This window comes from Crocuta crocuta, unplaced genomic scaffold, assembly GCF_008692635.1.
Source record: "Crocuta crocuta isolate KB4526 unplaced genomic scaffold, BGI_CrCroc_1.0 scaffold228, whole genome shotgun sequence".
In the NCBI taxonomy this organism is placed as follows: Eukaryota; Metazoa; Chordata; class Mammalia; order Carnivora; family Hyaenidae; genus Crocuta; species Crocuta crocuta.
The window spans coordinates 2,994,301-3,019,701 of NW_027532820.1; the positions used below are offsets into that span (position 1 = coordinate 2,994,301).

General features: G+C 42.7%; 1 protein-coding gene across 4 annotated transcripts in view; it reads left to right on the forward strand.

The window, feature by feature from the left end:
- The window catches only part of ATP6V0A4 (ATPase H+ transporting V0 subunit a4), a 96,084-nt gene extending 73,723 nt beyond the window's left edge, over window positions 1–22,361 (forward strand). For all 4 annotated transcript variants that reach the window (XM_077781085.1, XM_077781083.1, XM_077781084.1 and 1 more), the window contains 4 exons: window positions 14,828–14,956; window positions 18,531–18,648; window positions 20,356–20,527; window positions 21,950–22,361. In XM_077781085.1, coding sequence (XP_077637211.1) covers window positions 14,828–14,956; window positions 18,531–18,648; window positions 20,356–20,527; window positions 21,950–22,043 — 513 coding nt within the window. In that variant the 3' untranslated portion in view covers window positions 22,044–22,361. The remainder of the gene's footprint in view (window positions 1–14,827; window positions 14,957–18,530; window positions 18,649–20,355; window positions 20,528–21,949) is intronic.
- The last annotated feature ends 3,040 nt before the right edge of the window (window positions 22,362–25,401 follow it).

The following is a 25,401-nucleotide window of genomic DNA, read 5'->3' on the forward strand; positions in this document are numbered from 1 at the left end:
TTATTTCAGTTAGCATTACATCCTCTAGATCCATCCATGTCATTGGAAATGGCAAGATTTCATTCTTTTTTATGACTAATAGTCCACAGTGGGTATGTGGTATGTGGGGTGTGTGTGTGTGTGTGTGTGCGCGCGTGTGAGCGCGCATGCACACATACCACCTCTTCTTTTTCCATTCATCTTTTGTTGGACAGGTTGCATCTAAAATTTGGCTATTGAAATTACAATATAATAATAATAAAAATATNACTGAAGGACTTATTTCAGTTAGCATTACATCCTCTAGATCCATCCATGTCATTGGAAATGGCAAGATTTCATTCTTTTTTATGACTAATAGTCCACAGTGGGTATGTGGTATGTGGTGTGTGTGCGCGCGTGCGCGCGTGTGAGCGCGCGTGCACACATACCACCTCTTCTTTTTCCATTCATCTTTTGTTGGACAGGTTGCATCTAAAATTTGGCTATTGAAATTACAATATAATAATAATAAAAATATTGAAATAATGCTGCAATGAATTTAGGGGTACATATATCTTTTCAAATTAGTGTTTTCATATTCTTTTTTAAAAAATTTATTCTCAAATTAGCTAACATACAGTGTAGTCTTGGCTTCAGGAGTAGATTCCAGTGATTCATCACTTACATACAGCACCCAGTGCTCATCCCAACAAGCACCCTCCTCAATGCCCATTGGCCATTTTCCCCACCCCCCTAACCCTGAGTTTGTTCTCTGTATTTAAGAGTCTCTTATGATTTTCATCTTCTCTGTTTTTTATTTTTCCTTCCCTTTTCCCATGATCATCTGCTAAGTTTCTCAAATTCCACAGTGAGTGAAATCATGTGATATTTGTCTTTTTTCTGACCGACTTTTTTCACTTAGCATAATACCTTACACTTCCATCCATGTTGTTGCAAATGGCAAGACTTCATTCTTTTTCATTACTGACTAGTATTCCATTGTGTATGTGTATGTATAGGTATATATTTACACCACATTTTCTTAATCCATTCATCAGTTGATGGACATTTGGGCTCTTTCCATAATTTGGCTATTGTTGATAGTGCTGCTATAAACACTGGGGTGCATATGTCCCTTTGAAACAGCACTCCTGTATCCTTTGGGTAAATTCCAAGTAGTGCAATTTCTGGGTTGTAGGGTAGTTCTATTTTCAATTTTTTGAGGAACCTCCACACTTTCTAGAATGGATGCATCATTCAGTTTTCATTCCCACCAACAGTGCAAGAGGGTGCCCCTTTTTCCACATCTTCGTGAACAACATCTGTTGTTTTCCTGAATTGTTAATTTTAGCCGCTCTGACCAGTGTGAAGTGGTATCTCAATGTGGTTTTGATTTGTATTTCCCTGGTGGTGAGTGATGTTGAGCATCTTTTCATGTGTCTCTTTGCTATTTGGATGTCTTCTTTGGAAAAGTGCCTGTTCCTATCTTCTGCCCATTTCCTCACTGGATTATTTGTTTTTTGGGTGTTGAGTTTGGTAAGTTCTTTATAGATTTTGGATACTAACTCTTCATCTGATATGTCATTTGCAAATATCTTCTCCCATTCCATAGGTTGCCTTTTAGTTTTGTTGATTGTTTCCTTGGCTGTGCAGAAACTTTTTATCTTGAAGTCCCAATAATTCATTTTTACTTTTATATCCCTTGCCTTTGGAGACATGTCAAGTAAGTTGTGCGGCCTAGGTCAAAGAGGTTGATGCCTGTTTTCTCCTGTAGGACTTTGATGGTTTCCTGTCTTACATTTAGGTCTTTCATCCATTTTGAGTTTATTTTTGTGTGTGGTGCAAGAAGGTGATCCATTTTCATTTTTCTGCATGTTGCTGTCCAGTTCTCCCAGCACTATTTGCTAAAGACACTGTCTTTTTTTCCCATTGGATATCCTTTTCTGCTTTGTTAAAGATTAGTTGGCCATATATTTGTGGGTCCATTTCTGGGTTCTCTATTCTATTCCACTGGTCTATGTGTCTGTTTTTGTGCCAATAGCATACTGTCTTGGTTACAGCTTTGTAACACATCTTAAAGTCTAGACTTGTGACGCCTCCAGCTTTGGTTTTCTTTTTCAACATTCCATACAAATTTTAGGATTCTTTGTTCTATCTCTGAGAAGAATTCTGGCACTATTTTAATTGGGATTGCTTTGAATGTGTAGATTGCTTTGGATAGTATCAACATTTTAACAATATTTGTTCTTTCAATCCATGACTGTGGAGTATTTTTACATTTCTTTGTGTCTTCTTCAATTTCTTTCATAAGTTTTCTCTGGTTTCAGCATACAGATCTTTTACCTCTTTGGTTAGGTTTATTCCTACGTATTTTATGGGTTTAGGTGCAATTGTAAATGGGATCGATTCCTTGATTTCTCTTTACATTGCTTATTATTGCTGTACAGAAATGCAACCAATTTCTATGCATTGATTTTATACCCTGCAACTTTGCTGAATTCTTGTATCAGTTCTAGCAGGGTTTTTTTAGTGAAGTTTCCATGTAGAGTATCATGTCATCTGTGAAGGGTGAAAGTTTGATTTCTTCTTTGCCAATTTGGATGCTTTCATTTTGTTGTCTAATTGCTGAACCTGGGACTTCCAACAGTATGTTCAATGACAGTGTTGAGAGTGGACATTCTTGTCGTGTTCCTGATCTTAGGGGAAAGCTCTCAGTTTTCCCCATTGAGGATATTAGCTGTGGGCCTTTCTTATATGGCTTTATAATGTTAAGTCATGTTCCTTCTATCTGGACTTTCTTGAGGGTTTTTATTAAGAAAGGTACTGTATGGGGCGCCTGGGTGGCTTAGTCGGTTAAGCGTCCGACTTTCGCTTAGGTCATGATCTCGCGGTTTGTGGGTTCGAGCCCCGCGTCGGGCTCTGTGCTGACTGCCAGCTCAGAGCTTGGAGCCTGTTTCAGTCTGTGACTCCCTCTCTCTGACCCTCCCCTGCTCACGCTGTCTCTCTCTCTCTCCTAGAAATAAATAAAACATTTAAAAAAAAAAAAAAAGAAAGGTACTGTATTTTGTCAAATGCTTTTTCTGCCTCTGTTGACAGGATCACATGTTATTATTATGGTTACTACGTTGATTGATTTGCAAATATTGAACCAGCCCTGCAACCCAGGAGTGAATCCCACTTGATCCTGGTGAATGATTCTTTTAATATACTGTTGAATTCAATGTTCTAGTATCTTGTTGAGAATTTTTGCATCCATGTTCATCAGGGATATTGACCTGTAATTGGTTTGGGAATCAAGGTAATGCTGTCTATGTCACAGAGGGAGTCTGGTAGCTTTCCTTTAGTTTGAGAAGCATAGATAGTAACTCTGCTTTAAATGTCTGGTAGAAGTCCCCTGGGAAGCTATCTGGCCCAAAACTCTTATTTGTTGGGAGGTTTTTGAAATCAGTTCCATTTCTTCGCTGGTTATGTATCTTTCAAATTTTCTATTTCTTCCCTTTGAGTTTTGGTAGTGTGTGTACTTCTAGGAATGTGTCCATTTCTTCCCGATTGTCCAGTTTGTTGGCTTATAATTTTTCATAGTGTTCTCTAATAATTGTTTGTATTTCTGTGGTGCTCTCTGTGATCTCTCCTCTTTTATTTATGATTTTATCTATTTGGGTCCTCTCTCTTTTCTTTCTGAGAAGTCTGGCTAAGGGGTTATCAGTTTTGTTTATTATTTTAAAAAAACCCAGCTCTTAGGCTCATTGATCAGTTCTACTGTTGTTTTTTTTTTAATATATTGTTTATTTCTGCTCTAATCTTTATTATTTCTCTTCTTCTGCTGGTTTTGGGCTTTCTGTGCTGCTGCCTTTTTAGCTCCTTTAGTTGTGAGGTTAAGTTGTATATTTGGGACCTTTCTTGCTTCTTGAGATAGGCCTGGATTGCAATGTATTTTCCTCCTAGGACTGCCTTTGCTGCATCCTAAAAGGTTTGGATTATTGTGTTTTCATTTTCATTTGCTTTCATATATTTTATTTTATTTATTTATTTTCTTAAATAGTTTGTCAAGTTGGTTTCCATATAACACTCAGTGCTCATCCCACAAGTGCCCTCCCCCATACCCATCATCCCCCTTCCCCTCCCCCCCCCCCATCAGCCCCCACTTTGTTCTCAGCATTCAAGAGTCTCTCATGGTTTGCCNTTTGGTTTGTATATTGTTTATTTCTGCCCTGACTTTTATTATTTCTCTTCTCCTACTGGGCTTGGGGTGCTCTTGTTCCTCTCCCTGTAGTTGCTTTAGGTGAACTGTTAGATTTTGCACTTGCACTTTTTCGAATTTCTTGAAATAGGCCTGGAGTGCAATGTACTTTCCTCTTAGGACTGCCTTTGCCACATCCCATAGAGTGTGGATTGTTGTATTTTCATTTTCATTTGTTTCCATATATTTTTAAATTTCTTCTCTGATTGCCTGATTGGCCCATTCATTCTATAGGAGGGTGTTCTTTAACCTCCATGTTTTTGAAGGTTTTCCAGACTTTACCTGTGATTGGTTTCCAGTTTCTTTTTTTTTTTTAACTTGTTGATTTTTTATTTATTTATTTATCAGACAAGGAATTTTTAAATTTAAATTTTAGTTAGCCAACATACAGTCAATATTGGTTTCAGGAGTACAATTCAGTGATTCATCATTTATTTACAGCCCCCAGTGCTCATCACCAGTGCCTCCTTAATACCCATCACCCATCTAGGCCATCCCCCCCCACCTCCCTCCATCACTCCTTAGTGTATTATCTATCATTAAGAGCCTCTTGTGGTTTGTTTTCNATCAGAGGGGAGTTCTATTGTTAATTTTTTGGAGGAACCTCCACACTGTTTTCCAGAGGGGCTGCACCAGTTTACATTCCCACCAACAGTGTAGGAGGGTGCCCATTTCTCCACATCCTCGCCAGCATCTAGGCACTCTGATTGCTCATTTTAGTCACTCTGGCTGGCGTGAGGTGGTATCTCAGTGTGGTTTTGATTTGTATTTCCCTGATGAGGAGGGATGCTGAGCATCATTTCAGGTGTGTGTTGGCCATCTGGATGTCCTCTTTGGAGAAGTGTCTGTTCATATCTTCTGCCCATTTCTTCACTGGGTTGCTTTTTTTTAGGGGGTGTGGAGTTTGGTGAGTTCCTTATAGATTTTGGACACTAGCCCTTTATCTGATATGTCATTTGCAACTATCTTTTCCCATCCTGTCGATTGTCTGTTAGTTTTATGGATTGTTTCCTTTGTATTGCAGAAGCTTTTAATCTTGCTGAGGTCCCAGTAGTTTATTTTTGCTCTTGATTCCCTTGCTGTTGGGGATGTGCCAAGTAAGAAATTGCTGCATTGGAGGTCAAGAGGTTGCTTCCTGTTTTCTCCTCTAGGGTTTTGATGGTTTCCTGTCTCACATTCAGGTCCTTTATCCATTTTGAGTCTATTTTTGTGTATGGTATGAGAAAATGACCTAGTTTCATTCTTCTGCATGTTGCTATCCAGTTCTCCCAGCCCCATCTGTTAAGGAGGCTGTCTTTTTTCCATTGGATATTCTTTCCTACTTTGTAGGAGATTAGTTGGCTGTATATTTTTGGGTCCAATTGAGTTCTCAATTCTATTCCATTGGTCTATGTGTCTGTTTTTGTGCCAATGCCATACTGTCTTNAAACTCTTGGTTTTATTGATCTGTTCTATTGTTTCTTTGGTTTCTATGCTGTTTATTTCTGCTCTGATTTTTACTATTTCTCTTCTTCNTTAGAGTCATCGTGTCCTTTGTGGGATTCATGCTTGTGGTGGTGTCTCTGGTACCTTGCATTCCTTGCAACATTTCCCTCAGAGAGTCCTCTTCTGGATTTCTTGTAGGGCTGGTTAGTGATGATGAATTCCTATAATTTTTGTTTATTTGGAAAGGCTTTTATCTCTCCTTCTATTCTGAATGACAGGCTTGCTGGAAAGAGGATTCCTGGCTGCATATTTTTTCTGTTCATCACATGGAAGATTTCCTGCCATTCCTTTCTGGCCTGCCAAGTTTCAGTGATAGGTCTGTCACCACTCTGATAAATCTGCCTTTGCATGTTAGGGCTCTTTTATCCCTAGCTGCTCTCAGAATTCTCTCTTTGTCCTTATTTTTGCCAGTTTCACTATGATATGTTGTGTAGAAGATCAATTCAAGGTATGTGTGAGGGGAGTTCTCTGTGCCTCTTGGATTTCAACGTCTGTTTCCTTCCCCAGATTGGGGAAGTTCTCTGCTATAATTTGTTCAAGGACTCCTTCAGCGCCTTTCCTACTCTCTTCCTCTTCTGGAATTCCTATGATATGAATATTATTCTGTTTAATTGTATTACTGAGCTCTCAAACTCTCCTTTCATGTTCCTGGATCAGTTTATCTCTCTTTTTCTCAGTTTCCTCTTTTTCTATAATTGTGTCTTCTAAATCACTTATTCTCCTTTCAGCCTCTTCAATCCACGCATTGGACGTCTCCATTTTATTATGCATCTCATTTGTAGCATTTTTTAATTCATCACAACTATTTTTAAGCTCCATAGTCTTGGTAGCAATAGTTTCTCTGATGTCTTCCATGCCTTTCTTAAGCCCAGCGATTAATTTTATGACTTGTTCTAAATTCTTGTTCAGTTATGTTGCTAATATCTGTTTTGAGCCATTCTTTAGCTGTCATTTCTTCCTGGAATTTCTTTGGAGGAGAGTTCTTCGGTTTTGTTATTTTGGTTAGCTTTCTATCTCTTGTTAGTTTTACAAGTTTGTTGTGTACTCTGCACCTGCAATTGCTGCTGTATTAAAGAGGGCTCTTTGACTGTCCAGGTCCTGTCTGTTTAGAAGTGTTCTTTGAATGGAGTCTCTTGGTTTCTCTTGTTGAGACTTTGGTTATTTTATTTCTCTACTCGTAGTGGTATTTGCGACTCTCCACCATGTGTACTTTGGCTTTTTTTTTTGAGGTAGCCCTGGAAAAGAAAACAGACAGACAACTACACAGGGAACAAAGGTACACAAATGCACAAATTCAACAAACACGGAAACCGAAAGGGAAAAAGAAAAAAAAAAAAAAGGAAGGGACAGAAAACAAAACAAACCAAAAAAGAAAAAAAGAGGAAGGAGGGAAGACAAATAATAAAAATAAAAATAAATTTTAAAAAAAAAAGAAGAAAAGAAAAGAAAAAAAATACCCAAAAGACAAAGGACAGTGCATCCTGTAGGCAGCTCCCTGAGGCCCCGCCTTGGTGGTTGCGGGGAGAAAAATGGCGGCGCCCTCGTCTTTTCTCTATCCAAGCATTGCAAATCACTCCTTTGGGTCCGATCTCTCTGTGCTGTCCGTGTAGCTAAGGTGGGTGGTGCTCTATGCCCCCCGCCCTGCCTCGTTTCCAGGTTCCAGTCCGTTTGCTGTATTGATACCGCCCAAAACACAGTCCCATAAGTCGCTGCTTCCCTGCTGCCGGGTCGAGGGGTGGGGGAAGCGGCGCAGCCTCAGATCCGCCAGGGTCAAGTGGCGGCACAGCCTGGGATCCGCCTCCTCCGCGCTGCAGGGGGTCAAGCCAGGGGAAAGCAGCCCGGGGCTGCTGCCTCCATACCGCGCTGCTGGGGATGGTGCCGGGAGCGCAGAGCAGTTTTTCCTTGGGCCATCTGGGACCAGGGGCACCTAGTTCAAAGTCAGCACCCCAGCTAGAACTAAAAACACCTTCCTTCCAAGCCGAGGTTTTTCTCTTTTCCAGGGACAGTTCTATGAGCAGTTTCAGCTACTCTTTCTTTTCCCCTCGACTCACCGCGACTGCCTGCAAGGGGGCTCTGTCCCCTCCGTATCTCCCGTAAGGCCTGCTTTTATCTTCCCCAGTTTGCACTCAGCACTTAGGAGGTTGCCTTCCCAGGGTGCTCTGTCTCTTTCTCTTCCCAAACTCCTGCGGCTCAGTGTCCTATGGCTTTAGCCCTTCTCTGTTTGAGAGATGGGTGCGAGCAAACTGCACGGCACTCCCTACTTCTCCACCATCTTGCCTCCCCTTTCTTCTTCCTTATATTTTAAAATTTCTTCTTTAATTTCCTGATTGACCCATTCATTCTTTAGTAGGATGTTCTTTAAACTCCATGTATTTGGGGGCTTTCCAAATTTTTTCTTGTGTTTGATTTCAAGTTTCAGAGCATTATGATCTGAAAGTATGCATGGTAGGATTTCAATCCTTTTATACTTATTGAGGGCTGTTTTGTGCCCCAGGATGTGATCTGTTTTGGAGAATGTTGCATATGCACTTGAAAAGAATGTGTATTCTGCTGCTTTTGGATAAAACGTTCTGAATACATCTGTTAACTCCATCTGGTCCAATGTATCATTGAAAGCCATTGTTTCCTTATTGATTTTCTGCCTACACGATCTGTCCATCACTGTAAGTGAAGTGCTGAAGTTCCCTACAATCACGGTATTATCTATACATCTGTTTGTGTTTGTGATTAATTGATTTATATATTTAGGTGCTCTCAGATTAGAGGCATAAACATTTACAATTTTAACTCTTCTTGATGGACAAACCCCTTAATTATGATATAGTGCCCTTCTTCATCTCTTGTTATATTCTTTGTTTTAAAATCTAGTTTGTCTGATGTAAGTATGGTTACTCTGGCTTACTTGTGCCATCCAGTAGTATGATAGATGGTTCTCCATCCTCTCACTTTCAATATGTAGGTGTTCTCAGGTCTAACATGAGTCTGGTGTAGGCAGCATATAGATGGATTTTTTTTTTTTAATCTATTCTGATACCTTGTGTCTTTTGACCGGGACATTTAGTTCATTTACATCCAGAGTGATTATTTACAGATATGGATTTAGTGTCATTGTGTTCTCTGTAGGTTTCATATTTATGGTGATGTCTCTGGTCCTTTGTAGTCTTTGCTGCTTCCCACTCACAGAAGCCCCCCTTAGGATCTCCTACAGGGCTGGTTTAGTGGTCGTGAACTCCTTCTGTTTTTGTGTGTCTGGGAAAACCTTTATCTTGCCTTCTATTCTGAATGACAGCCTTGGTGGATAAAGAATTCTTGGCTGCATATTTTTCCTACTCAGCACATTGAATATGTCCCGCCACTCTCTGCTGGCCTGCCAAGTTTCAGTGGACAGGTCTGCTACTATCCTATGTGTCTTGTATGCTAAGTCCCGTTTGTCCGTAGCTGCTTTCAGAATTCTCTCTTTATCTTTGTATTTGGCCAGTGTCACTATGATATGTTGTGGTGTTGACCTGTTTTTCTTGATTTTGAAGGGAATTCTCTGTGCCTTTTTGACTTGGATGTCTGTTTTCCTCTCCAGATTAGGGAAGTTCTCAGCTAATTTGGTCAAATAAACCTTCTCTCCCATTCTCTATCCTTCTTCTGAAACTCCTATGTTATGGATATAGGTTCATTTCATGGAATCACTTAGGTCTCTTATTCTCCCCTCATGTTCTAATAATTTCCTTTCCCTCTTTTTTCAGCTTCATCATTTTTCTTAATTTTATCTTCTATTTCACCTATTCTCTGCTTCTTTCATCCTTGCTGTCACTGTATCTAGTTTATCTTACATCTCATTTATAACATTTCTTAATTCATTGTGACTATTTCTTAAGTCTTTGATCTCTGCAGCACTAGATTGTCTGCTGTCTTATATCCTTTCTTCCCCCGAGCTCAGCTATTACGTCTGATGATTGTTATTCTAAATTCTTGTTCATATATATTATTTATATCTGTTTTGAGCAATTCTCTGGCTGTCACTTCTTCCTGGATTTTCTTTTGAGGAAAATTCTTCCATTTCATCGTTTTGGCTAGGTTTCTGCCTTTTACATGTTTTGATAGCTTGTTATGTGTCCTGCACTGCAAGTACTACTATATTAAAAAGGAGCCATACACGGTCCAGGGCCTGGCACTTCAGGAAATGGTTTTGGAGTGTGTTGGATGTACTCTGTTGTTGTTTATTTGGCTGTTCTATCCCACTGGCCCGTCCTCTGCAAAGATCCTCCTTGCTCACAGTGGTGGATTGTGTGGAGCTTCCACCAGGTGTGCTTTGTTCATTGAGGTAACCCTGGAAGAAAGGAAAAGACAGGGAACCTGATCCCTTACGAAGAGAAAAATGAAAGGGGTGGGAAAAGAAGATCAAGGAGAGAATCAAAGAAACTATAAGCTAATCCAGAGAGAGAGAAAGGAAAATAAAGACGGAGATCTAGAAAAGTGTAAAAGAATAGAGGAAAAAGACCGATTAAGCAAACAAACAAAACAAAACAAAAAGTATATATAATAAGAATTGACCAAAAATAACATCAGAAACTATAAGCCAGATTCCAAAGAAAAAAACAATAGAAAGAAAAAGAAGAGAGAAAGGAAGAGAAAAGAAGAAAAGGGAAGAGAAGAGAGAAAAAAGAAACAGACTAACATACAAAACCACAGGACACTTGTCTATTGGTGCTTGGACCAGTGGCTGTGCTGGTCTGGAGTAGAGGCTGTCTGGTTTGATCAGTGTCAGTCCCACTCAAGTAGACAAGCAGTTCCCAGGAGGGGTGGGATTTGGTGTAATTGGGTTCCACCCCCACTGGGAGCTGCTGTGCTGCTCCCGGAGGCCCCACCATGTGGGTGAAGTGGATCTCTTCTATGTAGCATAGAGATGGGCCTTGCTTTTTTATCCATTCTGTCATCCTATATCTTTTGATTGGAGTGTTTAGTTCATGTACATTTAAAGTAATTATTGATTGGTATGTACTTATTGCCATTTTGTTTCTCGTTTTGTGGTTGTTTTTATAGCTCTCTGTTCCTTTCTTCTCTTGGTCTCTTCTCCCACAATTTGGTGGCCCTCTTTAGTGTTATACTTGGATTCCTTTTTCTTTACTTTTTGTGTATCTATATGCAAAATACCAATTTTTGATGTGTGGTTATCATTACATTTGTATGTAACATCTTATGCATATAGCAGTCTATGTGAAATTGATGGTCACTTAAGTTTGAACCCATTCAAAAAGCACTAAACTTGTACTCTTCTCTCCTCTTCACATTTTAGGTACATAGTGTCTTACTTTACATCCTTTTACTTACTTAATGTCTTGACTCGTTTTTATAGATGTACTTAATTTTACTGCTTTTGGGCTTCTTTTCTTACTCTTGATTATGATCTTTCATTTCCACTCAGAGAGTCCCTTTAACATTTTTTGTAGGGCTGGTTTAGTAGTGGTGAATTTATATTTGTCTGGGAAACCTTTTATCAATCCTATTCTGAATGATAGCCCTGCTGGACAGAATACTCTTGATTGCAGGTTTTCTTCCTTCAGCACTTTGAATATATTATGCCACTCACTTCTGGCCTGCAAAGTTTATGCTGAAAAGTCCACTGATAGCCTTATGGGGTTTCCCTTGTATGTAACTTTTCTCTTTTCTCTTGCTGCTTTTAAAATTCTCTCTTGATCATTCCTTTTTACCATTTTAATTATCATGTGTGATGTGAACCTCTTTGGGCTGATTTTGTTGGGGCATCTCTGTGCCTTCTGAATCTGGATTCCTGTTTCCTTCTCCAGATTCAGGAAGTTTTCAGCTATTATTTCTTCAAGTAAAATTTCCACCCCCTTCTCTTTCTTCTTCTTCTTTTGGGACCCCTACAATGTAAACGTTATTACACTTGATGGTGTCATTGAGTTCCCTTAATCTATTGTCATTTATTATTATTATTATTCTTTTTTCTTTCTTTTGTTCTGCTTGATTGCTTTCCATCACTCTGTCCTCCAGGTCACTAATCCATTCTTCTGCTTCCTCTAGTCTACGATGTATTCCTTCTTGTATATTTTTAATCTCAGTGATTGAGTTCTTCATCTCTGATTGGTTCTTTTTCATGTTTTCTATCTCCTTGAGAGTCTCCCTGAGGTCCTCCACTCTTTTCACAAGTCCAGTGAGTATCTTTATGACCATTACTTTAAATTCTCTATCAGTCATATTACTTATCTCTGTTTTGCTTAGCTCTCTTGCTGTGATTTTGTTCTATTTCATTTGGGACGTATTATTCCATCTCCTCATTTTGTCTAACTCTCTGTGTCTGCCTCTATGTGTTAGGATGTCAGCTATGTTTCCTGCTCTTAAAAGTAGTGGCCTCATGAAGAAGTGGTTCTGTAGTGCCCTGCAGTTCAATGTCCCCTGCTCTCTAGGACTTTGCACTTCAGGGATGTTTTCTATTTGTATTGTGTTTGCCCTACTGTTGTGGCTGAGCTGTGTTTTTCTTCAGTCCAGTCATCTCCAATGACTCTCTTTACCTGTTATGGGCAGTTTTTTGTCCCTGCGGCTAGTCTGGGACTGCCTTGGATTTGAGGTGGGTCAGACCAGGCATTTGACAGAGATGCAGTAGCACCAACCTGCAGGCCATTTCCCCTATGTTGTCCCTGAGAAGCTTTTGTTGTTGGGCAGGGTCTGCAGTTAGGCCCGATATCTGCCCCCAGCCCACTGCTTGGGCCACACTTGAATATGTTTGTGTGGTTATCTTCTCCTCTCCCCAGGGCAAAAGCCACTTTGGGATGGTGCTGGCCTCTGTGGGGGCTGCTTGCACACTGCCATGCTTGTGGTGCCATGTTAGATGGACTTATTCCAAGGGTCAGTTGGAGGGGGTGGTTGGCAGAGAAGCATGCGGGGGCATTGGTGGGAGCAGAAGTGCTATTAACAAGGTAGGTGGCGAGTGTTCGTTGGCTGTACTGGTTCCTGCAGGTGCCTGTGTATCTAGGCTAGGGGGTGGGGGAGGGAAATGGCTCTGACAGCGTTTTGTTCATGGAGAAGTCTCTTAAAGGTCGCTGCCTCTCCCGGCACAAGTTCTAAGATTAATAAGTAAATCCTCTTCCCTTAAATCCCTATTTTTCAAGTTGCTGCTTCTATGTTGTATCTCAGCAGGTCTGTTTGTTATGCTGTTTCTTTAAGAGTGGGGACTCAGTTTCCTCCCACCCTCTGACTTTCCTTGGATAGAGCTTGCTGAGTTTTACAGTTCCAAATGTTAAGCCCCACTGATTGTAAGAATGTGTTACGTTCTGACTTTCTGGTTTTCAGAGCCAAATGATAGGAGGATTTGTCCTCCCAGTGTGGGTCCTCCCTGTTTGGGGTGTCTGGGGTGGGGTCTACTCCTCTCCCTTCTCTATGCCTGTGGGTGCCTCCCTCCTGTGGACAGTACCATAGGTCAGTTTGTTCCCCAACCGCATCTTTGTCCTTCCTGCATTTTTCTGATGTGGCCTCTTCTCTACTTTTAGCCGTGGAGAGCCTGTTGTTTTGCCAGTCTTTGGGTCCTTTACCCTGATGTGGGTATTATTTAAGAGTGTCCGTGGGAGAAGGTGCGCTTAGGACCCTCCTGCTCTGCCATCTTCCCTGGAAGTCCTCGACCTGTTTCTAGTTTTAGTGACTACAGATAACAATGCTGTAAATATCCTTGTGCATATCTTTGGGCACATGTGTTTTTAGAAAGTTGTCAGTAACTAAATTTAACATTGAGTTGTTGTGCATCTTATTTCACTGGGCACCCTGCTCAGACATTGTGGGGTATTTAGTAAAGTGGGAAAAGATTGGCACTAGGATTCACAAAGTCCAGTATCATGTTTCTATAAAATTATTCATCTTCATTTTAATCAAGTCCAGGATAATGACCAGAAAAGGCTAGAGTTTAGGGATGGATATGTTTAGGAGTCCGTTGCCTTGATTTATAACTCTTAAATATTTAAATATATGGCATATGGACTTCCATTTTTACCTTTGCCCATGGCACTCCAAATAGTAGGTGTAAAACCACTAAAGAAAGAAAGGCAAAGACATCTTAATGCCTAATTTGCAATATGCCCCGTCCCCCCATGAAATCATTCTAGGAAACACTTTGGACATGGGACATTAAGTTTCACAGTGACCTGAAAGAAATCTTCTGTTCAGACCTAGGGATAAAACTGGGCCAAATTACATGCGAATTATACCTAGATTTTCTTTCTTTGAATTTTTTCGTAGCTATTTTTATAAAGTGATGTTTTTATTTTTTGAAATTATATTACTATTGAAAAAGTCGTTGTCTTAGTCCTTTTGGGCTTCTGTGACAAAGTACCACAGACTGGGTAGCTTATAAACAACAAATTTATTGTTCAGTTCTGGAGGCTGTAAAGTTCAAAATCAAAGGCTGGAGCATATTCACTATGGTGAGGCACCCCCCTTTCTTGTTCTTAGCTGCATTCTCACTGTGTCCTGACATGGTGGAAGGGGTGAAAGTTGTATGGGGACTCCTTTCTGAGGACACTAATCTCATTCATGAGGGCTTCATCTTCATGACCTAAGTACCTCCCAAGGGCCCCCACCTTTGACTACTATCATCTTTGGGGTTTAGGATGTCAACATATGAATTATTGGGGGGGGATACAAATATTCAGACCATAGCAGTCAGTAATCTCTCCTAATTTTGCCTATAGAAATTTGGCTGTTCAGGTCACAAGGCTATGTCTAAGGTACCAGCTGACAATTTTATGACAATGCATATTATTTTTTAATAAGAGGTACTCTTGTACGTGCACTGGGTTACTGTAAAGATGGATTAGTTTGGCACATTCCAGAGCACCATGGAGAAAAACACATGCTCAGGAATCAATTTGACTCCTGGCTCTGCCACTAAGTAGCCTTACAAGCTGTGTGATCTTGAGTACATTTCTTAACCTTCCTGTGCTGTAGTCTCCTTCTCTGTAGAGTGAGGTGATAATTGTGCAAATCAGAAAAGATTTTTACAAAGGCTAAATGAAGTGATATATAGAGTTTAGAACAGTGTCTGGTACATAGTTAATATTTGGCAACAGCCTTCATTTTATGTAGAATTGTTGTAATTCTTCATAAGGTGAACTTACTGCTTCACTTCCTTCTTGCTGACAGCTACAGACATCCATGATCCAAGAAGATGCCACCGAGGACAGCGAAGGTGACAACTCCAGCCCTTCCATGAGCACTGGTCAGAGGGCTTCTGGAGGTGGCCACGGGGCTCAGGATGACCATGAAGAAGAGGTACGTGGGATTCCACACCCAACAAAGACTTCCCAGTTTGTATAGATTCTAGATGTGGGATCTCATCAAGGGTAAGAGTCAAATATTTAACAGCCAGTAGGGCATGGGCACCAGCCCGTCTGAAAGCACTTAGGCAGTAGACCTGGGAGGGTCAGGAGGACCCTGCCTGCGGCAGTCCTGTAGTTATAGCATCATGGGAAGCTGGGGTGGCCCCAAAAGAGGGGGAATGTATATAGGAATAGAATAGCTACTCACTCACCACCCCGTCTAGGAGTGTTTTAATATTTTAACCTAGCTACTGCTGTATCTGTGAGTATGAGGTGAATATCAGCCTTCGGATTTACTGACATAGGAGATCCTCAATGCTAGTGAGTCCTCCTTTTTATTTTTTTTAAGTTTATTTATTTGTTTTGAGAGTGACCAAGTGTGAGTTGTGGGGGGGTGGTCAGAGAAAGAGGAAGAGAGAGACTTCCAAGCAGGTTCCACACTGTCAGCGCAGAGCCTGACAGGAGGGGCTTGATCCCACGAACGATGAGATCATGACCTGAGCCGAAATCAAGAGTTAGGTGCTTAACCAACTGAGCCACCCAGGCGCCCTGCTAGTGAGGCCTCCTTGACTCAAAACTGTACCCGTGGGAACCAGCTATGTTTATTCTACGCTGTCCAGTCAGTACCCCTCAAGCTATGAGAGCAGAGCCCGAATCTAGCCCTTCTGAAGAAGTAAAAGGCAAGTTATTTATGCTCAGCCCGCCTCCCTGACATAAGCATGCCCCGCTGCCATCCCCTCTGTTCTCCTGTCTCAACCCAGCCCTGGCTCCATGGGGACTTTGCTGACCTATCCTTGTAACATTATCTGCCTCTCCTGTGAATTCAAGAGTTGCTTTGTTCCCTCCTCCTGCCCTGCACATTTCTGTCTGAGATCTGCCACGCCCCCTTGGGAATGTGCCACATTTCCCTAGATGAAGGCAGGTGGCTGTTTTTATACCACCGCTGAAGTATCCCATAAGCCTGAATGGGCTGGGGGTTTTAACTGGATCTCTGTTCTAATCCTGGAGTGGGGGCAGGGTTCCTATAAAGCCTGAGAGATGCTATAAGAAGCTCCATTTGTGGTGTTAATTACTAAAAAAAAAAATCATTTAAACTAATGGATGGTCCATCAGAATTAATGAAAAATCTGGATCACGTTTTTCCGACTAGATTCCAGGTACAGAAAGTAACCCATATTAGTGGCTATTAATATTCCTAAGCCTGTCGGACCTGTGGGGATGTTTTAGAATCCAGCCCACACATCGTCTGACTCATCCAGTCCCAGCCCGTCCAGTACAAGCTCTCTCATCTGTTCATGCCATGCCTTCAATATTTACCCAGTTAGTGTTCACCTTCTCCCTCCGCCACGAACCAGCTTCTTGTTTGGACAACTTTGGGCTCCATTTATAGGTTTCTTCCCCCAAGTACAGTCATTGCCAAGAGTACACAGGCTTGACTCTCTTGCCCCTTCAAGGTCCTCTCCAACTTCCTCCATACCAGGTGTTGGCCAGACTGGATTACGGGCACACTTCTCCAGACTGCCAAGTCCGCCCAAGACTTCGACACTAGCCATAGGTTTGGGGGCCCCCAGAACCACCTTCTCTTCAGACCAGTCAGTTACAAATTCAGGGTCCCCTCAGATTCTCTCAGGGTTGATAATTTATAGGATGACTTACAGAATTCAACAGAGTTCAACCCTTACAATTAGGCTTTTACTGTAACTCAAATATATGGATCAGAAGCAGCCAGAGGAAGAGTCACATAGACAGAATCTGACATGGGGAGGGTTCCAAATTCCAGAATTCTGTGTTCTTAGAGAGACATTAGTCTCCCAGATATCGATATGTGGCAGTGTGCCAGCCCAGGACACTCGCCTGAGCTCCAGCCTCCAAAGCTTTATTACATAGGCAACTCCGTGGTTGTATTCAATCTTCTGCTCCATCTGCTCCCTGGAGATTGGGCTTGAACGCATGGGTCCACGTCTCAACCCTCCAACCACAGGAACAATCAGATGTGGTCCCAGGGGCTCACCATGAATAACACAGACAGTTCTTTCATGTGGGAGATGTCAGGAGTTTAGAGGTTACCTCCCTGGAGCCAGCACCAAGCCAGCCCTCTCCTTGGGTGGGGTCAATTCTTTGCCACACATTCCACCATTACCTTGCTTCTCTCTCTCTTCTTTCTCTTGCCTCTCTTGCCTCTTTCTCTCTCCTTTCTACCCCTGTCCTTCACCTCCTCTAAGCTGTTTTCATTGCTGAATCAGAGGCGCTGATTCCCGTCTTCTCTCCAGAGTTCCCGACATGGTTGACCACATCCTCCATTCCTTCCTTGGTATTTCTCCATCCTTGACTGCACCCCCATGACTCCTGGTTCTTTGAAATTTTCTTTTCAGCATCCATTTCTTTCTTTCTCACCTCCAAATGAAGATATCTTCCCAGGCTAGGAGCTCTGTGATCTTCCCCTAGTGTCTCTTCCTGGTCCCCTTACGTCCCACAGGTGAGGTTCTAGATGTTCATCTCCAGCCTGGACTTTTCTTCTGAACCTGTCCTCCCTCTACCACTGTGTGCTGAGATTCTACTTGTGTGGCCAGCTGTCACCTGAAACACAACACACCTGCACATATAACTAATCTCCTTCTCCAATTTATCCATTTATGTCAATGCCATTCTTTTAGCTCCTCACACTCAAGAACCACAGAGCCCTGTATGACGCTGGCCCCTGCTGGGTATAAGACCCTTTTCTGCATTCCCACAGTACCGCTGACTCTTGATTATTGCACACTGTCCCCACTACCCTGTGAGCCACCCAAGGGCCAGGATAGTGCCAGTCAAACTGTCCCCTCCCCCCACCCCCCCACAGCATCAGAGTGAATGAAGGAAACAGCATGCTGTTGCTGTCTGTGTGCTGTTTCTTCCTCTCCATCTCTGGAGTAGTAAGCTAATCAACAAACAGGCTCTTTTGCTTACAGACTCTGCCTTTGCTTGTCCATTTTTCCACCAGATTGTCTCCCCAAATACTTCTTTATCCNTCATGGTTCCTCATTGACTCCAGGTTATTTTCTCAACTCTGCTCTTTACTGAAACTTCAAAGCCTGGGCTCTCCTTTGAACTCCTCACCAAACAAGCTCCCACTTCCAGCCAAACTGTTTCCCGCCCAGAACTTGCCTTCCCGATGTTCCCAACAACCCACCTTCTCCTTACGGGGAGTCATTTCCTTCACCAGGAATGGTCTTGCTTATCTTTTACCTCCCGATGCCTCACCAGCCTTCACGGCACAGCGCACATCTCACCTCCTGTGACAACTTACCTGCTGGTCTCTCTTCTTCTTTGAACTTTTTTCAACTATTTCTGGGAAATGTTACTGCACACATACTGTACCTTACTTTGTGCTGCTAATTCTCTAAGAGTATATTAATATTTGTTTTCCTCTAGTTCAACTGGAAGTGACTTAACAGCGGAACCCATGTCTTATTCATCTGTGTATCATTAGTAATACCTTCCATGTAGAAAATACTTAATGAAATAGAATAAAAAACTCTTTCTTTCAGTTCAACTTTGGAGACATCTTTGTGCATCAAGCCATCCACACGATCGAGTACTGCCTGGGCTGCATTTCGAACACAGCCTCTTACCTCCGGCTCTGGGCCCTCAGCCTGGCTCACGCCGGTGAGTTAGCTCCCTCGGGCTCACAATCAGATCTCCCCCCGGGAAACAGAAGCAAAGTGCTTGTTTGGAAAAGGACCTTTTCTGGGTTATTTCCGGCATATTTGCCCAAAGGAAATAGGAAGAAGTGACTTTTTCAGTAGGCCTGACTTTCTGTGACTGGAGTAGTTACCCACTGTATCAGTTTCCTGTTGCTGCTATAACAAATTGCCACAAATTTAGCAGCTTAACACAATACAAATTTACTGTCTTACAGTTCTGGGGTTCTAGAACCAAGATGTCAGCAGGGCTGAGTTCCTTCTAGAAGCTCTGGAGGAGAATCCATTTCCCTGCCATTTCTAGTTTCTGGAGGCCACCTGCATTACTTTTGGCTCTTGGGCTCATCAGTCTGACTCCTGCTTCATTCGTCATCGTCATGTCTCTATTTTCTCTGGCTCTGACTCCTCTGCTGCCTTCTTCTAAGGACTTTGTGGTTACCTTGGGCCTTGAGCCTATGTGGATAATCCTGGGTGATCTCCTTATCTCCACACCCTTTCACTTAATCCTAACTGCTTAATCCATTCTTTTTTTTTAAAGTTTATTTATTTACTTTGAGAGGGAGTGTGGGCAACCGCAGAAGGGACAGGGAAGGTGGGCGCAGAGCCGGCGCTGCGGGCGCAGAGCCCGATGCAGGACTCGAACTCACGAAATGCGAAATCATGACCTGAGCGGAAATCAAGAGTCGGATGCTGANGGTGGGAGGGTTGGGGAGAGAGAGAGGGAGAGCACATGAGCACACAAGAAGATCCCAAGCAAGCTCCATGCAGTCAGCACAAAGCCCAACTTGGGGCTCAAACTCATCAACCCTGAGATCATGACCTGAGCCAAAATCAAGAGTCAGATGCTTAACTGACTGCTTAACTAAGAATGGGGGTACAAGGAGGAAGTGAGAGTGAGACACTGGAAGTTAACACACTTTTCTGTTGTGTTAATCCAGCAGAAAGCCAGAGCTGGGGGACAGGGCACAGCACAGGTACAGATACCCCACCTTGTGCTCTCACATCTCTCTTCTCATCATGTCCCTATGTCTACTTGCAAGTGACAGGCCTTAATCTCTCTGGGCCATGCAACCTTTTGGATGGGTGACCTCAAGTCTCAATCCAACAATGTAATGATAGTATCTCCCCAGAAGGGAAAGTGTCAACAAGCTCCCTGGTCTCTCTTCTTATAAGGGCACTAATCCCATCATGAGGGCCCCACCCTTATGACCTCATCAACCCCTATTCACCTCCCAAATGCCCCTTCTCCAAATACCATCACTTTGGTGAGTAGGGATTCAGCATGTGAACTCAAACATTCAGTCTGAACATTCAGTCCGAACATTCAGTCTGTGTCAAATCATATTCTATGTATTCCATTGTGTTTTACTTCTGTGGCATAACATTTTGTTACTCAGATTTATTCATGTTGCTGCTGGTAGCTATTGTTTGCTCACTTTCACTGGTGAATAATATGCCTCCATGTGTTTGTCGTCATGACAGAAACTCCTCTATTTTGAGCACTGCCATAGACAATCTCATGCAGGTGCCCCAGGGCACATGTGCCTGAGTTTTCCACCTGAGAGCACAGTGTTGGGATTCTAGGGTGTGCAGACCCAGGAATATGGTATGAAAAAACCCTGCACTTGCCACATAAACCCTGTGGCTGAGAATGTTTCTCTTGCTCTTACAGAACTGTCTGAAGTGCTCTGGACCATGGTGATGAACATTGGCCTTCGCCTGCGAGGCTGGGGGGGACTCATTGGAGTCTTTATCATTTTTGCCATTTTTGCTGTTCTGACGGTAGCCATCCTGCTGATCATGGAGGGCCTCTCTGCCTTCCTGCACGCCCTGCGACTGCACTGGTGAGCGTGGCTGCGCTATGGGGGCTCTGTGTGCTCTAGAGAGATGATGGGCCATGGGACCAGCTGAGGGTACATCTGACCTAGTTTGAGTCACCTTTTGGTGTAATATTACGCCATGCTGATGTGTATATGTGTGTGCATGTGTGTATGTGTATACATATATAATGGCTGCCCTATGATAAATGTTAGTTCCCATTTACTCATTCTTTTTAATTATTATTATTATTATTTTTTTTTAATGTTTATTTCTGAGAGAGAGAGAGCTGGTAAGAGGGGGCAGAAAGACAGGCGGATAGAGGATCTCATGTGGGCTCTGTACTGACAGCAGAGAGCCTGATTTGGGGCTCAGACTCACAAACTGTGGGATCATGACTGGAGCCGAAGTTAGACGCTTGACTGACTGAGTGACCCAGGAGCCCCTTACTTGTTCTCTTTTAAGTGTTTGTTTGTTATATCACAACTAGCTTCAAGATAAGGAACACCTGCAAGTATTGGTAAGATGGCAGATCTGAAACAGGCTCACAGAGACATACTTAGTGACTCTGGGATATTGGGCCCATAGTGCTGAGTGCAGGAATTATACCAGAAGTACAGGCACCTCTTCACCGTGGAAACAGAAGGAGGGTACCTGGAAGGAGGAAGGCACTCACAGGAGATCCTTGACATTCACAGATGTGTCCGGAGACTATCAGCCATCACTAGGTTTACAAATATGAAAACATTTGTTGAAGCTCTTGTGTTTCCAACAAGTCATATCTTGACCAAGAATCTTGAGCGTGTGTTCATACCCCTAAACCACACAGTCTCTTTAGCTTTCACTGATGCTTTCTACCTCCCTCTGTGTGCGCTGTTTATAAAGAAGTTTGCACACTCTGTGTATCGAGTGGAGAGAATCACAGCGCCCCCTGGCTCAGGTTATGACATCATCTCTCCCCATGTCATTAAGGAAATGAACTTGTATCATAATCAAGCATGAACGATCATGCGTGATGTCTGCGATGTAAGTTAAAGACCGTTTTTCAGTCAAGGTTCTGGGTATTGTGAAACAGCATAAGGCCCATGTTTAAGATGAGGATGGAGAAGAAAAACCACATGCAACCTTGGAAAGCGTTCTCTCATCGCCAGCTTGTGAGACACGGCTTCACAGCAAGGGCTTCTCTGCTCGTGGGAGCCAGAGGGAGGCTGGTAGCAGAGGCCTGGAGGAAGTGGGATGGGAGACGAAAGGAGAAGTGGGAGTGGAAGGCAAGAGAAGGATTTGTAGAAGCCTCAGAGGAGCCTGAGCGCCTGCCCCGGCACGCCTTCCTGACCCTGTGCTTGCTTTTACAAATGCCCTAATTCTTCCCTTTGGCTGCCAGCCTCTAGCTTACATGTTTTTATCTCACTTTTTATTTATTTATTTTTTTACCTCCCTCCCTCCCCAAGGGTGGAGTTCCAGAACAAGTTCTACGTCGGGGCCGGTTACAAGTTTTCTCCTTTCTCCTTCAAATACATCCTAGACGGGACATCGGAAGAGTAGTAGCAAGTCCTGTAGCTGCCACATCTCCTGCCCCAGTCTCCGTGCCCATGGAAGAAGGTCAGCCTTGTCTTCAATGTCAGCCTGTGCCAGATGGTCAGTGGATGATTGTTCTCAGCTACCTGGAGGCAGGAAGCCGTGTATGTTTTACTTATAAGCCTTGGTATTTGATACGACTTGACTGTGTCGCAGAGGAACCCACCTCATGTGGGGTTGTCATTGTCAAATACTAAAATAACTGAGAAATGGGGAGCGCTACACTGGTGGTTTCCTGCAATATTGTAAGTTTCACATGCAAGAAAATAAACTTCTGGGCCATTCCTTTGTTCTTGCAGATGTCTTTGTCCAAAAATTATTCCGTAATATTTAGTATTGATAATTACAGGCCAAAGCTAAACAATAGAGTTACACAAACTAATTCAAGAGGATTATGTTTATTTATTCTTTCATTTCCTGGTTCCTCAGACACGTTTTTTCCTTGTCTGGGGCTAAGCTTTATAAGATTAGGAACTTTCTCATGAATTTCCACTCCAGGTGGGAGAGAAAGGGTAATGTTCTCTGGATGGAGGGCTGTCCCCATGGGCCTCTCTGTGTTGTTAATCCTCTGGAATGAAATGTGACAACATGATACCATCAGTGACTGTTTGCTGGATGCACATTGTGCTGCAGGAACTGGAGAAAGACATTTGAAGGCTTGAGAAAGTTCTGGAAAACAGCCTGCCAGACAGGAAGACTGCCAGACAAGTCTTCCCTGATACTCTGTGGGTCTGTCAGCCCTGAAGTCATTTCTAAGGCTCCTGGATTGTCAAACTCCTAAGAGCCAGTTGTAAAGTAAGATATGTGTCACCAACTATTTGGATGACTATTTAGTTATCCAGGTTAATCATAATCATCATGGTAACTAGACCAGTAGAATTAAGCATTGTTTGTTTGTTTTTTTATGTTTTATTTATTTCTAGGAGAGAGAGAGAGACAGTGTGAACAGGGGAGGGTCAGAGAGAGAGGGAGTCACAGACTGAAACAGGCTCCAGGCTCTGAGCTGGCAGTCAGCACAGAGCCTGACGCGGGGCTTGAACCCACGAACCGTGAGATCATGACCTAAGCGAAAGTCGGACGCTTAACCGACTAAGCCACCCAGGCGCCCCAGAATTAAGCATTGTTAACGTTGGTACAGTGCTTTACAGTTTACAAGGCACTTTCTTTAAAAAATGGTTTTAATGTTTATTTATTTTTGAGAGAGAGAGACAGAGACAGAGTGTGAGTAGAGAAGGGGCAGAGAGAGAGAGGGAGACATAGAATCCTAAGCAGGCTCCAGGCTCTGAGCTGTCAGCATGGAGCCCAACATGGGGTTTGAATTCACTGACTATGAGATCATGACCTGAACTGAAGTTGAATGCTTAACTGACTGAGCCACCAAGGCGCCCCACAAGGCACTTTTAAAAAACAAGTCATGTATTTATTTTCAGTTTTTTTAAAGATGTTTTTAAATGTTTATTTTTGAGAGAGAGAGAGACAGACAGAACACAAGTCAGGGAAGGGTAGAGAGCGAGGGAGACACAGAATCTGAAGCAGGCTCTAGGCTCTAAGCTGTCAGCACAGAGCCGGATGTGAGGCTCCAATTCATAAACCATGAGATCATGACCTGAGATAAAAGTTGGATGCTTGACTGACTAAGCCACCCAGGCGTCCCTAATTTTTTTTTTTTAAGTAAACTCCACCTCCAACATGGGAATTGAACTCACAACCCCAAGATCCAGAGTCACACGCTCTTGTGATTGAGCCAGCCAGGTGTTCCACTTTCTACACAGCATCTAGTTCTTAAGATTTCAGAGTATTTGCCCAAATCCAAAATTGCTTTTTGGACAGATCTGTTTTCCTCAGCTCTCTTCTGCCCTGCTATGTAGTGGGATTGATTGGTGCTCATGGAAGTATCATTGCTCAGACCCAACGAAGCTTCTGTCACCTTCTATATCAATGTCATGACTTGTCTAGCACAACTTAAGGCACAATTAGCTGCTCAACAGATATTCAGAGATTAAAGCAGGTTGAGCAAAGAATAATAGTTGACATCTTTGAGTTCCAACTCTGATACTTTATCATGTGTGTCCTCAGGCAGGAGACTGAGTTGTTCTGATCATTGCCAAAATGGGGATAGTGATCTCTACTTCTCTGGGTTGTGGAAGAGAGGTGAAAAGCACCTGGTGTGGACCAGGTGCTTATCCAGTAGCATCCAGAAGGAAAGAACAGACAAAAGCCTTGGTAATTGTTAGTTTAAGTCCATGAAAGCCAAGGTCACTGGATAATTTCAAGGCTCTCAGGACATTACTGCCCTTCTCAACAACTATCTAAAAATATGTTATGCGTAGGGGCCACTGGGTGGCTTAGTTGGTTAAGTGTCCAACTTCGGCTCAGGTCATGATCTCACGTTCATGGATTTGAGCCCTGCGTTAAGCTCTGTGCTCAGAGCCTGGAGCCTGCTTTGGATTCTGTGTCTCCCTCTCTCTCTGTTCCTCCCCCATTCATGCTCTGTCTCTCTCTGTCAAGAATAAATAAAAACATTTAAAAAAATTTTTAAATATGCTATGCATAGATGGATCACCAGCCTTTTGCTCTTTAATTCTAAGCAGTGATGGCTGTGAGAAAAGATTTGAAAGGGCAAAGCTTCCTTCTGCCCCTCACCTAGACCCCTGCTCTTCCAGAAGTCTGTGATTTTCCTCCAAGGTTTGGCAGCCTTCTTCGGTCTCAATGAGAGACGTAATTTCCCCTTTAAAAAGGGATTGGGTGAAGAGTTACAGAAAAGAGGGTGTGACCTGGATGTCACTCACTTGCCCACTAGGCAAGGTTGCGCCTTAAAGACTTCCATTCACAGAACTGAGCCAAAAGGGGATGAGAAGACCTGGGGGCTGGGCTTCTTAGGCAGGTAAGTCCAGAAGCCCCTCCAGGGGCCACCGATGGTCTAACTGCTGCATGAGACTTGGCTGCGTTAAAAGGGAGCGAAAGAGCCTGAAACTGGAAAGCTTTCCAAGGAATATACAGAGGTAAGAAACTCTGGGCAGCTTGGATCTGGATTTACTTTTCCTGCTTTGGAGTGGGGGTTGAGGCCGTAGGATTTTTGACCATTCCTACTTGGCTGAAGGCACATGGAATATGAAAAGTTCACTCTTCACACTGATGACATTGCAAAACAAATTACATCATACACACATATAAGCACGTTCAGTTTTAAAAAACTGTACCATGGCTCAATTGTTTCTGGCTAAAAAAATTCAGTATAGCAAAGTGCAGTCGAATAAAAAGTCCATCAGATTCCTAGAATTTGTTTTGATGAAGCTTGAATGCCACTTGAACCTTCTGAATATCA